At 38.2% G+C, this 14195-nt stretch overlaps 1 protein-coding gene across 9 annotated transcripts in view; it reads right to left on the bottom strand.

Moving 5' to 3' along the window:
- Window positions 1-14195, bottom strand: part of NUP153 (nucleoporin 153) — a 44294-nt gene that overhangs the window by 5777 nt on the left and 24322 nt on the right. For 3 of the 9 annotated variants that reach the window (XM_023919695.2, XM_086841724.1, XM_023919697.2), the window contains exons 9-18: window positions 12537-12683; window positions 11756-11808; window positions 8783-8921; window positions 7013-7150; window positions 6561-6653; window positions 6250-6340; window positions 5824-5943; window positions 3572-4186; window positions 1487-1681; window positions 108-950 (exon numbers count right to left, since the gene is read on the bottom strand). In XM_023919695.2, coding sequence (XP_023775463.2) covers window positions 108-950; window positions 1487-1681; window positions 3572-4186; window positions 5824-5943; window positions 6250-6340; window positions 6561-6653; window positions 7013-7150; window positions 8783-8921; window positions 11756-11808; window positions 12537-12683 — 2434 coding nt within the window. The remainder of the gene's footprint in view (window positions 1-107; window positions 951-1486; window positions 1682-3571; window positions 4187-5823; window positions 5944-6249; window positions 6341-6560; window positions 6654-7012; window positions 7151-8782; window positions 8922-11755; window positions 11809-12536; window positions 12684-14195) is intronic. The other 6 variants (XM_023919696.2, XM_086841730.1, XM_086841710.1 and 3 more) reach the window with 3 other exon arrangements.

The raw sequence follows: 14195 nt of genomic DNA, 5'->3' as shown, positions 1-14195 counted from the left end.
AGGCTGCAGGTAGTATAGAAATCCCATAGATGTTGTCCAATGCGGCCTCAGAGGTATTATTTGATAGACATGAACCAAGAAGTGAAGGCAAAAGATGTTCTGTTTACCGCAAGTACTGGTTGGTGCCCCAAATGCAAAAGGTGCCTTTGCCTGCTCACTTTCCTTTTCCGATGGTTTACCGAAACTAAAATTGAATACAGGTTTTGCTGTGCTCTCCTCTTTGGTATGCTCAGCTGTCCCAGATGAAAAGATAGGCTGTGCCTTTAACTCTTCATTGTCAGCTTTCTTTCCAAATGCTAATGGACCAGCAGAAGTGACAGAGTCCTGCTTCTCTTCTGTCCTTCCCAAAACAAACTGCGTGGCAGGGGCAGACTCCACGCTGCTGAAAGAGAAGCCTCCCTTCGTTGAAACAGTTTCATCCTTTTTCTCATCTGACTTCTTAAATGGCAAAGCAGGTGATGCTGCATCCTTTTCTGCCATAGTTCCAAAAGTGAAGCCACTGACTCCAGTTTTAGTCTCATTAGTAGCTATGGAAGAAGTAGAACTTGTAGCAAAACCAAAACCTCCCAAAACTGGTTCCTCTTTCTTTTCCTGCTGTCCCAGACTCGTTGTTCCAAACTGAAATGTTGAAGGAGCCTGACTGCTTGTAGATGGAAGTCCAAAAGTAAAACTGTTACTTTTACTTTCTTTTTTGCTGTCTTCTGATTTAGAGTCTGAGGAAGAAACTCCAAATTTGAAGTTCCCTGAAGCAGTAGGAAACTTAAATCCTCCAGTCACAGTGCTGGATGATGCAGATTCGGATGCAATGCCGAACTTAAAGCTACTCTGTTCTCCAAATTTAAAATTTCCTGTGCTACCTAATGTTTGAGAAGATTCAGAGGATGATGACGGGACACCGAATGTAAATGATGGCGCTGCAGCATTTGTAGACACAGTAGCAGTACCAAAACCTGCAAAAATAAGCAACAATGTCAAGTTTGCAATACATGATGTAACACATGCAGGCTTTAGCTACATGGCTGGGATTCTAAGTCTCGAGCTTTTCCAGTCAAAACTGTTCAACAAAACACACCCTACACACACAGACAAGTAAGGAAACTCCACACTTCCTCTATACACGTATCTTTTTGCAATGGTGCTCTTCTATGCAGCACCTGGCTTGGAAAAGTACACTGCTGAGCTCTTTGAAAGACCACAGTTTTAGTCTAAACTCCAAATGAACAACACATAAAGGCTTGAAACAAATAACTACGTCACTGACACAAGCTTTCCTCTAAAAAACCCAGTCCTTTTCTGGAGAATGGTTTTGGAAACATATGCACACAATCTTATTTAAGCAATATTCCTAATGGAATGGAATGGAATATTCCTAATTCCTGACAAATGGACAGTTTTGCCATACTCAAATTATTTTAAAAAAATAATTACTTTAAAAAAAGAAAAAAGTTGAAGAATGCACATCCTTGTTCTTCTCAGCAAGTATTACCTTTGAGCTCCGCTTTGGTGCCTGGCTTCGCATTTTGACAGGCTATGCATTTTGTGGCTTCTGCTTTGTTTTGGACCAAGCAGACCTCACATTCCCAACTTCCTTCAGGCTTCTTGAATTTGTCTAAATCCAGAAAACCTCCAGAAGAAGCAGAAAATGCAGAAACACTGCTACTGGTCACAGGCACTGAACTCCCTGAGAAAGAAGCAAGATAGTTAATCATCATGCTTAAATCATACACCAAGCTTTTAAGAAATGCTCACAAATTGCAAAGCACACAGGTGTAACAGTAAAAAAACATCAAGCTACAAGTTGATTTGAGTCAAATACAATCTGAGAATGTAAACAATAGCAACACCTGGATCCTTCTTTATAATCTATATATGAATTCAAGCACAAATTGAACCAGTGCCATTTAAACAGCAACTGCAGTTCATAAAATACAGCAACACAGCCAATTTCAGATGTAAATTACAGGCACTGTATTGAATTAAAACTAATAAAAGAATTCCTGGTGACACCAATTACTGGTAGTCCAAGTTAGCATCACTCAAGTTAATGATCACTGTCAAATGATGCAAGGCTGAGAATTTACTAGGATGATTCATCAGCCAAGTCACAAGGACAGGACACATCCAAAATTATATAGTGACAAAGAAAAAAAGAAACTGGAAGCATCCAAACCCACAACTCTGTGCTCACCACAAAAACTACACTGCCTTTAACAGCAGCAGAAACCTACTGCTGCTGAGGTGTGAAATCCAACACTGGCTCTCTGACTTTTCTCCTCTGTAAAGGAAGATATGGCACTTGACGCTGCACCCCAAGAGCAAACTTCAGCTCCACAAGTGTCAGGAGTGAAGCAGACATCCCAAAGGCACAAAAGCATCACACAACTGCACTCTTCACCTACAGTGAACCAATGAGGGTGGCATGCAAGAGAAGGACACAAGATAATTTCTCTAATTCAAAGCAGTAACATTTCCTAGATAGGAATGGGTCTTCTTTTCCACAGCACATACAGCAAATTCACATCCTCCCATTTTGTTTGCTTCACTCATCTCCTTGACAAACACAATGTAACTTTGCAATTCTCTGCACAGTGGTGCTCATGGAAAATCCTCATTTCCAAAATTCCTCCTTGCAATGGCCAGAGTCTTGGACAAAAGTGCCAGCTGACCACTCTGAAGCTGGAAGTCTATGAGAATAAGCTTCCTCTAAAATACATTATCTTATCTGAAGAAATTCCACTCTTAGTACACAGTGATTATAACAGTGCAATCCATTTGACAACTATTTTTTTTCCTCCAGGATGCATTTGCAAATGTGTTTTTGACATTAAATTATGTTAAGAGCCAATACAAGTTAACACTAAAATAACTATTTGTGCTTAGAAAAATTAATTGTCTCAAAATCAGTTCCAATGACATGTAATGGAAAACAACCCAGAAATGAACTGAAGAAGGTGCCCATCTCCCCAAGATCTGTAAGAACCCTGACCTTCCCAAACAAAGGTATCCATATTCTGAAAAGCTACCATAGGCATAGCTGAACATATGGTTATGTTTCAGCACAAGACAACTAGCCAAAGACTACACTGACTTGGAATCTGGCTTCATACCTCTGCTCAATTCCACATAAATGCTGACTGGAGACATTTTAAGCCATGTTGTGCAAAGACTGCTTCTACCTGTGTTTTGAAAGAGGAAAACAAAACCCCAACAAATCCAGTAGTTTTTAGCTCCTTGCAAGGAGTTTGCATTTTTCCCCAATAAAAACCAGTCAATTGGTTTTATGTTAATTAAGACATCCATTCAAGTCATCTTTCCTTACTAGCGGTAAAGCGCGGTTTATTTGCTTCAGTTCAGCTCTGCACTAATACATTTCACAATCGGTTCAACTCATGTGACAGGCTGAAATCTGGGCTAAGACCTCCAAAGTGCCTACAACCATTCCTGCAGAGAGCCACTAATCCATCCTGTCTGGCCTACAGCCATGCTGCTCAAAGTATTTTTTCTATGCAACATATTTTATTCTCTAAAAAATGCACATAGACTAAGACTGAAACAACCGAGAAGAACAAACCTGGTTTCTCAGACTGACAAGCTACACATTTGCTGTCTTCTGCCTTATTTTGTACAAGGCACACTGAACAGTTCCAAGAGCCTTTTGGCTGTTTAAATTTGTCTCCAAACCCCAGAGTGACTGTTGTGCCCGTGCTGCTGGTGGTGGATGTCACTGTCACCGAGTTGTCCGTGACCATCGGCATTGTCAGAGCAGGCATCACTCCTGTTCCAGGCTTTGGTGTGTCACATGCTATACATTTTGTAGCTTCAGGTTTGTTCTGGACCAGACAGGTATCACAATCCCAAGTGTTGGGTGCCGGTTTAAATTTGTCTTCAAAGCCCAGTGTCCCTGCTGTAGGGACTGCAGTCTTGGAGGAGACACACGGACTCACACTGACCGTCTGCTTCGTACTCTCAACAGTGGACACTTTAGCAGCTTCACATGTTACACAGTTGCCATCTGTGGTTTTGTTCTGCACACACGGGTCATGTGTGTCAGACTGCCAGAACGAGGATGCTTGCTTAGAGGTGTCTTTACCTGCAGAAAAACTACTTATTGCAGGCCTTGTATAGACCACTGTGCTCGTAACAGGCTGTGCAGATGAACAGGAGGGTGATTTCCCAGACATAAAGCCTAGTTTAAAAAAAAAAAAAAAAAAAAAAGGAGAGGTCTTACTGATGAAGTAAGCTGCACCCTGGCTGCATGGAAGTTACTTATAATAGTAGACATTACAAATTTAAACCAAGTGTCAATGGTTACAACTATACATTACAACTAAGTGCAAGAGGAAGTCCATGGAAATCTTATCTAAAGGGATGAAATTTCATATGCTGAGCTGGGACACAACAGAACACTTATTTAAAGCTTGATTTAACTCTTCACTTCCAAGAAAGTCTTAAATACAAGTCTCATTTGTATCTGCCACTACACTGGTAGATACAAGTATAAACAAATAGTACTGAAAGCTGATGATCTGTCACAGACTGGAAATAATCCAATTTCATTTTAAGACACCATGCCCAATCGAATCAAATTTCTAAAGCTATTTCTGCCATAGTAGATGACTCACATTTACTTAGTAGCTGTACAGCAGTTGGTATTTGGAGCCGCAATCCACACAATATTCCCCCACAAATACTGAGTAATAACTAAGCAATGAAAATTAAGACAAACACACTTCTTTTTTATATATAATCTTTGCTCAAAATGCACCGAGCACAGGCCAACTCTTTATTTAAAGGCGCAAACCTTTCAGAAGACAAGAACCACCAATATGGAAACACTAACAAAAATGCTACAGCAACACATCTTAAATATCAGCACATTTTAACTGTAAAGCTAAAATAAAGTTTCTCTTTTTACAGTTATGTTATTGTTGCTTTGGGGTTGTCTTTTTTATATTAGAAGTGAAATCTTTCAACAGTGTGGATTTAGAATCCAACTCTGTTAAACTGATAAAGAAAACTAATGCCACTTCACCCACAGGTCTTCCTTAAACAAAACACACAACATATTTTCTGTCACTTAGCTCTTTGCAATATAAATATGCACTGCCTTCTTAAGCTGTACATAGATTTCGTAATAAAAAGTCCTGCTGTATTGCAAGGCTTATGGGAAAGATCAAGTTCAATTAAGTCCTTTTTCCTAAAACAAAAAACATCATCTACACACACACTCTTTACTCAACAGTTGAAAACAATCTCAATGACGTGAAAATTTTTTTTCTTTTAAAGTGAGACAGCCCACTGCTACTTAAAATTTACATCTGAACTGTCAACATTTAAGGCCAAAAGATATGCAGCTTCTGAAACACCTTTAGGAATGAAGTTATCTTTACCATTCTTTATTTCTGGAGATGGTGAAGGTGGGAGAGGAATGTTTGTGAAGCATTTCACAAACATTTCCTTTCCAACTACATACATTTTATTTATTTCAACAAATACTGAAATTGATTCTTTGACTAATTATTTTTATACTTGCTTGAATTACAACCTAACATGTAAAGGAGAAGCAATGCATCTGGTTTGAAGCTCCAGTTTTCCCTTCAGCAATGAAAGCCCCTTATAACAGAAGGGGGCATCAAGCCTAACAGATGTAGCATTTAAGTCTGTATTTACTGCTGACATTGACTTAACTGTGACAAATTGTCTGGGTTGTTTTTTTGGTTGTTTTTTTTTTTTGCTGTTGTGCTGGGCTTTTTAAAAATCAATGCAGCTATATGTAAGTGTATTCTCTGCAAAAATATTTTTTAAAGGAGTTCATTATCTCACCAGGGCTTTTTAGAATGTCTAACACACTTCCTTGCTTTAAGAATTTAGCAGGTTTGCAGAACCCATCATATTCTTCTTCCTCTTCCTTCTTATTGCTGGTGCTGTTTACAGTGGCACTACCTTTAAAAATAAAACAAAACACACCTTTTACAAAGAAATCCACTTAAAATATATTCACATTTGCTAGAAAAAGAATTTCCATGTTTCATTCTTCCTAAATAAGAATCTTCAAAATTTGACCTTATTTACAACAAATTACAGTTAAAATCTGATTAAAAGCAGACTTGTCACTGAAAACACACTTTGCCTGGAATTTGTAACAAGCTTAGAAATGATTAGATTAACTATTTAACATACTAAGAGAGAGAGAGAGAGAGAACTAGCACTTGTTGAGTTGAAATGTTGAAATGCAAACATTTTTGTTACCTGGACTAAGGATGGATGTCACTGGTGTATCAGTGGATCCAGAAAGCTCTGACGACTTTACGACAGGAACACTAAACGTAAACTTAATCTGCTGTGGAAAAGAGAGGGTTTTCTTAGATTCTAAGAAATTTTAATCAAGTTTCACACACAAATAATAATCTGAAATACAGTCTTCAAACTCGTTGCTGGGTGAAAAATTACAAGTCAGAAAACTATAGATTTGTTTCCCCCTTACCAGGGCAAATTTTGTTTTATTGTTCTACAATATTCTAATAAAGCCTTGAGAAAATGTTGGGATTTATTATACTTACAGATAATGGAGGTAGCACTTCCACCTCGGTAGATTTCACAATTGGAGATGAAAATACAAATGTAGGACTGCCAACATTACTTGCTGGTTGTACCTGCATTTTCAAAAGAATTAAGGTTTGTATCTAAAAGAAAAGCGTCCAAGTGAAACAACAGCAGCTACCTGAATTCACTGTCTATAACAGACATTCTGCAGTGAAGCTGGGAAATCTGATGTTTTATATTTCTGATCCACAGCTAAGAGTTATAAAAAAAAGCTTGCCAGTGAGTGTATAAGATGGACAGAAGCCATATCAAAATATGTCTTCCTCTCCACCCCCCAATCTGAATACAACCCCGCTTAATTTAACAGATTAGTTAAATTAAGCAGGGCACCATAGAGAAAGCTAAGATTCAGCAAGGAGGATGTATACTGACCCTAAAAAAGCATTCCCAAGATACAGTAAAGATTTACCTTGTTCATCACTGCTTTTGAAACAATGCTGGGTGATGAGGACACAGCACTACTGGCGGGGAAACTGAAGCTGAACGTCGGCAGCGATGCAGTACTGATGGGCAGGGGTACCTCAGGTAGCTCTTCCTGCTCCATCTCCTAGGTGAAAATTTTGATTTTTGTTAGTTTAATTTTTTCTTTAAAGAAGCTGCAAAATCTAATTTTTCACTTTCTTTAGAGAAGTTTTAAATTTTAGTCTCTCTCTTTCTTTAAAAGTTGCAAATTTTATTTTTTCTTTTTAACGAGACCGACTACCTTCCTGCCCTGTCCCCCCATTAGTTTCTTAACAAAGTTAAATGTAACAGAGAGATCTATAGACAAAGCAAGTTTTCAAAAGGAATCCGAACCTCCCAATTAAGTCTGCCACATCACTTTTATTTATGGCATGCCTGTTTCCATGCAATACTGCATGGAAATTTTTACCTATCCAGTAAGAATACTGGAAGTAAGCTCAAAATCATTACCTGAGCAGACGAGAGGGGCACAAATAAAAGATTTTTGGTTTTGTCCTTTTTTTAATAAAGATCTAGAAAGACATAACCATTCTAGGATTCTATGATTCCCTAATCTCTTTAATTAAGAACACAAACCTCATGGCAAGTATAAAAGTATTCCTCTTGCAAAATTAGGTAGGACAGCTGACAAAGTCTCTGAAGTCACTTGAACTTGGAAAAAAATAATATTTGAAGAAGGATGTGTGTTCCATTGAGTACCAAAACTCCCAAAGCAAACCAAAGCACAGAAAGTCAAAAATGAAACCCTGATAAGCTTACCAGAGGATCCCATTCTGGTAAATTTAGTCAGTATCATGTATCAGGATGCAAATTAAAAATTCAGAAATCAGTGTATCTTAGAAACTTCTGCTCTTACCCTTGTCTTTCAAACCCTTTGATTACTAAGGTTAGACTTGCTAGGGTTAAAATGGGAATTGCCAACCTTTTCACATTTTGGACAGTGGTACCAACGTCTACTCGGAAGTGACTAAGCAGAGATGCACATTGCTGCTACAGACATTTAATGTACTCCACAGACTACTTATTTCAGAGATCTCATCTGAAGAGTCTATCACACCTTGATATTGGTGAAAAATCATTTCTGTTACAGAAACATTCTCCAATATTTACTACTTCTTTATTTTGCATCAGCAAGAAGACCAAGTTAACCTCTTTAGATTTAAGATCCAGTATTAGGCAGCTTATGTAACACTCAGGTGAGAAGACAATCCTTGGGATAGTAATGTCTATCATTGCATTAAGGGAGTTCTCCCATTGAAACAAGAAAAAAACCCCCTTCAGTGAGTTTGAGTAAGTGCCAAAAATTGTGAATGATCATTAGCAAACATGCAAAACACTGTCTTCTGCTTCAAGCTTTTAGCCCACACCTTTCTACATGACTTACATAAAAAATAACAAAATAAAAAAACTTTTTCTTTTATACTTGACACTTCATTCCTTTCTAAAAACTCTACAAACCTCTACCAAATTTATTCATTCAACAACAAATAAGAAACTTTATCGTGTGAAGAATATCCAAGATGATACAATGGAAGAATTTAAAAATATAAAACCAAAGTTGAGGGCACTTATACAGAAAACTGAACTGGAGCCTGCTGAGAAACGCACAGCAGAACACCCAGAAAACTGAAATGGCATTATTGTAAATTACTATGAGGCAATGAAGCTACTTATTTCATTAATCACAATGCTATCAATTAACCTGAAAGACCCTTACCAGTTGTTGTTTTTGTCCAGGTCTTGATGCACAGTATCGCTCCCTTTCCCTTCTCATCTTGCCACAGGCACTACCCATCCTTCCTCCTGAAGACAGACCGTTGGATGCGGGAGTATCAAGTTTGGGGTAGCTCAAATTGCTGGCACAGAATAAAATACATAGGTTGAGGAAGGGGATTAAAAAGAAAGCAAAATGAAGGAGAAAAACCCCCACATTTATCTATAGATGCTAAATGCAAAAACTAAGGAGGGAACTGAGCCTGTGTGAAACTAAGTCACACACGCTTCTCATTCTGGCCTGACAAAGCGTGAGAAAGAATCCAAACAATTCTTGGTAAAGGACAACAATCTGCAGGTGTTGTTCCTTCCACCACAAGGGGTGGTGTTCCACTTAACCAATGATGGTGATGTGTTGCTTTAATGACCAATGAGAGTTTTACCCCTCGGATCTTCTTGAACATGTGTATAAAAGAAGATTAAATAAACTTTGCTCTCTTGGACAATGCAGCTAAGGGAGTCATATTGTACTTCTTTGCCGTTCCTAATATAGTGCGATATTTATCAAATAATTGTTCCAAGCTATTATAGCCACTATTAATCCCAGAACTGGTGCCTGCTAATTAGAATCAGAAGAAAAACATCCCACAAGTTCCTGAAAGCTGGTAAATAGCTGGTGTTCTAAGCAGCAAAAGCTGAATAAGAGCAGCGGTGATAATAACATACATAAAAAACATCAGTCACAACATCCATAAAGGAATGATGACTATCCAGAAGACCTGGAATAGAAGAACTGATTTAGACTGTTATTTTCTAATGCTTGCTTTTAATAGTCCAGACAGTGGAAATTTTGACTGCCAGTTCTCTGATTCTGTGATGAGCATGTATCTCTGAAGGGATATAGGAGAATAACTAAAAATGTATGGGCAGGGGGTGGGCATGTGTGTGTGCATGTGCACACAGGAAATGCTGCCAACAGTTCTTATGGAATTGAGAGGCTTGAACTTCTGTGGCAAGAAAATATGACAGAAACTTCATAAGCAGCTCTGGCTTTCCTGAGGCCATCAGCAGAAGCAGCAGAGGTGTTTGGGTGTGCCAACATTCCAAAAGTCTTTTCAGACATGAATACAGATCCCTTTTGTAAGGCATACAAAGGCATTTCTCTGTTCATTACAAAAGCCTAGATCCAAACCAGAAATACTCCCTAATCCAAATGAGAAGGGGAAAGAATAAGAAAAAAATATAAGAAAAACCTCAAAACAAACAAACACCCCCCTGCCTCACACACATAGAAAAACCCTCCCCAACAACAACAAACCAAACCAAAGCCATGCCACATCCCAAAACAGAAGTGAACTAAGGAATAATAACAGCAAAAAGCAGTATGGCATTACAATGCAGTATCCCTGAAAAAAATTAAATCAAGCTTATCCCACTGCCAGTCTGTCATCCCTTACGTGGATGACACTGGAAGATATCAGGTCAAGTTTCTAGAGGACTAAGAACTGTTCTAAACCTCTCAGATAGTTGCAAACATCTGCTAAGCACTGTAACCACTGAGAGGAAGCCAGATCCTTAAAGCCATATGCTCAAACCCTTCCCTAATCCAAAGTGACAATCAACTTGAATTATGAAATAAAATCTCATGTCAAAATAAATCTTTATTCAGACAATTATAGCATGTCTATGATTGCCCATATTACTATTTTCTGTTAACACTTGTCAGCTTCTAAGGGGCAACGACAGTTCTGTCTTCAAGCAAGTCAGTCCAATCTACAATTCTGATGCTGGTTTAAAAACTAAACAGCCTTTGTTAGATTGAACAGAGATGTACCAAAGTACTGAAGGTTAGTTGCATGGAGAGACTCTAGCCCTTATTAGCTCTGTATTCCTACTCCATAATATGACAATTGACAGAGACTGTCTTTATAGAAGAGTTAAAATAAAAGGACCATCTAGTCTTAAGTCAAAAGTAGAAACAAAGCAGTAAAACTTGTGAAACAAATGAAAAGCAGTATCAGTTTCCTGGATCTCCTTTCTACAAGGAGAAAGGAATTATACCAAAGAAAACTTAGAACAGTTTGAAAACCCACAATTAAAACATAACATCTGTTTGCATCTCTGCCAAAACCAAAGATGGTTCCTGTAAAGTCAAACTATTAGACTGTAAAACAAAGGGTTGGTTCTGGCTTTTTTTGCAAGCCAAAGAATGCCCAAGGCAACATAAGAATTGCTTGGAAGATGAACACAGAGCCAACACATTAGCAGATTCCCTAATACTAATTCTTTGAAACGTTTGAATCCTCAATAAAAGGCTATCTTCTGAGCACACAGTGCCTTAATTCAAGCATTTCCCAAAAGATTAGTTCCCCAGAAGGGAGAGCCATCAATATGATCTCAAGTCATTCTATGCCGAGCAAGCAGCATAATGCAAGACAATCTTCTCAAGAAGAAATACAATTACTAACTCTCCTGGAATTTCTTTTTTTCAGAGACAAGCTGGTATGTGTCTTCAGATGACTCTGAAGGGCTTCTTTTTTTCATGCAAACTCACAAGAGCAGACAAGTGCCTTTGTCATGTAAGGAACACAAGTAAACAATCTTCCTCTAGCTTTTTGTATAAATAAATAAATGAACAAACAAACAGACCAACGACAACAATACTCTAAAAATTAAATTTACTCCTGAACTCCAAGACATTTCACATTATAAAGAATTTTTCAGAAAGAAACTCCTGTGTGACAAAGCCTTCAAACTCCAAGCAATTATTTAATTACCTGAAACTAACAGCTGCTCCCCTAATGAGCACCAAGATGTACAAATAGTTAAACTCTCTCACACATTTTTTTCACTTTCTCTATTCTCTTCTACTGAGAACTCTTCCTGCCCTTCTAAAAGGAAGCAAGTGTGCAGACTGTACTGACAAAGGAAGGGGCTTTCTCCTTTCAAGTGTTTTAAATTAATAGATTTGTCATACCTTTCAGATGATTTTACAGGCTTTTCTGCAGGAAAACTCTCGTCTATCATGTCCTGAAAAATAAGTTTTATTTATTTCAAGATTTATCTGAACATATTGACAAACAAAACACTAAGAGAAGACAACCAAACACATTCCGTGTTGCCCTGGTTTTTTTTATTTATACCACTAAATATATCTCATCTGCTTAGGCTTGTTCTCTGATTATCCACTTATTCTTCAGCCCATATACTTAATAGTTGATCATTTTTCCATTCAGAATGACACTGGAACCATGGGTGTTGTTTTTGGTTTTTTTAAAGAGATACCAGTATTGTTTTAAGGAAAGTTTATCAGGGACTCCATCTACACCGAAGCGACCAGAATGGGTAATTAAGAAAGTGATCTGAATTGGTAATTGCTAGAAATCTCACTTGGACCCCACAGTTCACCTGTAATATTTTATACACAACATCAGCATGTTCCATCAGCTTTCTGAACAGCAGCATATGTAAAGGAAACTCATGTTTCTGTATTTTAATATTCTTTCACTGCATAGACTCTGCCCCAACAGCATACCACCACATTCTGAAACTAAGCACCAACTACTTAGTGTGCCAAAGTTAAAATTATATTCATAAAACCTCTCAGTACCTCTTTCACAATGGTTCCCACTGTCTTTCCTTAATGCTTACCTCAAGTACATTATTGGTGTTCTTGCAAGAAAGATGCTTACTAGACTGGTTAGACACATTCCAATTTGGCAAAAAGCAGGCAAATTAGGACATGAAAATTTACTTACTTGATGGTCTGTATCTACCCTTTGGTGAATTTTTCTGGAATTAGTAGCTGATTTCAGAGATGGTTTAAAATACGTAATCCGACTCCCTGTCAGGGAGATTGGCTTTGGTGTCACAAGTTTCTGCACAGGTGGATGTTGCGAATCCATCTTTGAAAGGGAAGCAGCAATCAATTTCTCCTTGCACCCACCCAACTTTCCACATCATTTACTGATGATAAAAGTTACAGAACTATAAACCTCCCACCAGTCTTAGCACCCAGTGAAAACTATGTGAAAGTGCTGAAAACATTTTAGCTTGCAGAAGGAAATCGCCAGAAAATTGGTTGTAAAATCCAAAAAGCTACAGGAAAAGTCAAAGTCTGACTGAATCCTGTGTCAAAATTTGGCAGTTACTTCACAGACAAAATAAGCTATATTCCTATAAGCAAAATAACTCATGTTACAATAATATGCTCCCATCCTTTCCTCTTTGCCCTAATTGTGATTTTTTTTTTTTTAACTGGCTTAATCCATTTATTTAATATTGAAAATGTTAAACAGTGTTAAACCAGGTTCTGGGTTTCGTTTTTTTCTACATTTTCTTCCTTTCAAGTTACACTTTAAAAAAAAAATTGTGAAATATTTTTGAAGAAGTCTAATTAATGCATGTTCCAATGTTCTAGATTTGCATTTGATGCTCTTAAAAGTACTGGTCTGACTTTTCTTGTCAAAGCTTTTTTACAGACAAGGGCTAATAATTAAACAGAAAGCACTGTGCATTCTGCAAAACTGGCTAAACTGAACAGAGAAAGAAGGAAGACTCCAAAGGGCCCCATGATATATTAAATCATCTGTAGCCTTGGTGATAAGAAGAATGAAACTTAAGATGTAACTACTATTTAAATAATTATCAACAGATGGTAGTGCCCCAACCCAGGTGCAGAACTGCATGACCTTCACATGGGCCCACTTCTTCTAGAGCTTGTCCTGGTCCTTCAGGATGGCATCCCTCAGATGTGTCAACTGCATCGCTCAGTTTGGTGTCACCTGCAAACTTGCTGAGGGTGCACTCAGTCCCACGATCTCAATGATGAAGATCTGGCATTCGGATTTGTTAGATTTCATCCCACTGATGACTGCCCAATGCTTCAATCTATCTAGATCGCACTGCAAGGACTCTTGTCTGCCAAGAGAGTCAGCAGCACCTCCCTGTTTCATACCATCAGCAGACCTGCTAATGGGGCATTCAGTTCCTGCCTCCAGGTCACTGAGAGATGTTTTGAACAGCACTGGCCCTGGAACTGATCCTGAGGAACGTCACTGGTGACCGGCCACCAGCCAGATATAGCCAAATTCACTGCAAACTTCTGCATCCTGCTGCTCAACCAGCTCATCCCACAGCTGGACCACTTGCCCAGAAGGATGCAAGAGGGACAGCATCGAAAGCCTCACAAACTACATCTGTCACCTTATCTTCACATACCAGGCAGATGACATTATTGTAAAAATAAATCAAACCAGTGAAACAGGTATGTTCAACAAGAGAAAAAAATAATCCAGTTACATGTTCAATACATTAGGAGTTGGTCTGTCTGGTGTAGATCCTCAAAATAAGAAAAATACCACAAAAAAAAGACCTGTAGAACTTTTGACTGAGTATTCAAACATCCTGCCACACAT

This window comes from Cyanistes caeruleus, chromosome 1 (assembly GCF_971803275.1).
Source record: "Cyanistes caeruleus chromosome 1, bCyaCae1.hap1.1, whole genome shotgun sequence".
NCBI lineage: Eukaryota > Metazoa > Chordata > Aves > Passeriformes > Paridae > Cyanistes > Cyanistes caeruleus.
The sequence above is the reverse complement of the archived record's forward strand: the minus strand, read 5'-3'. Positions and strand labels throughout refer to the sequence as shown.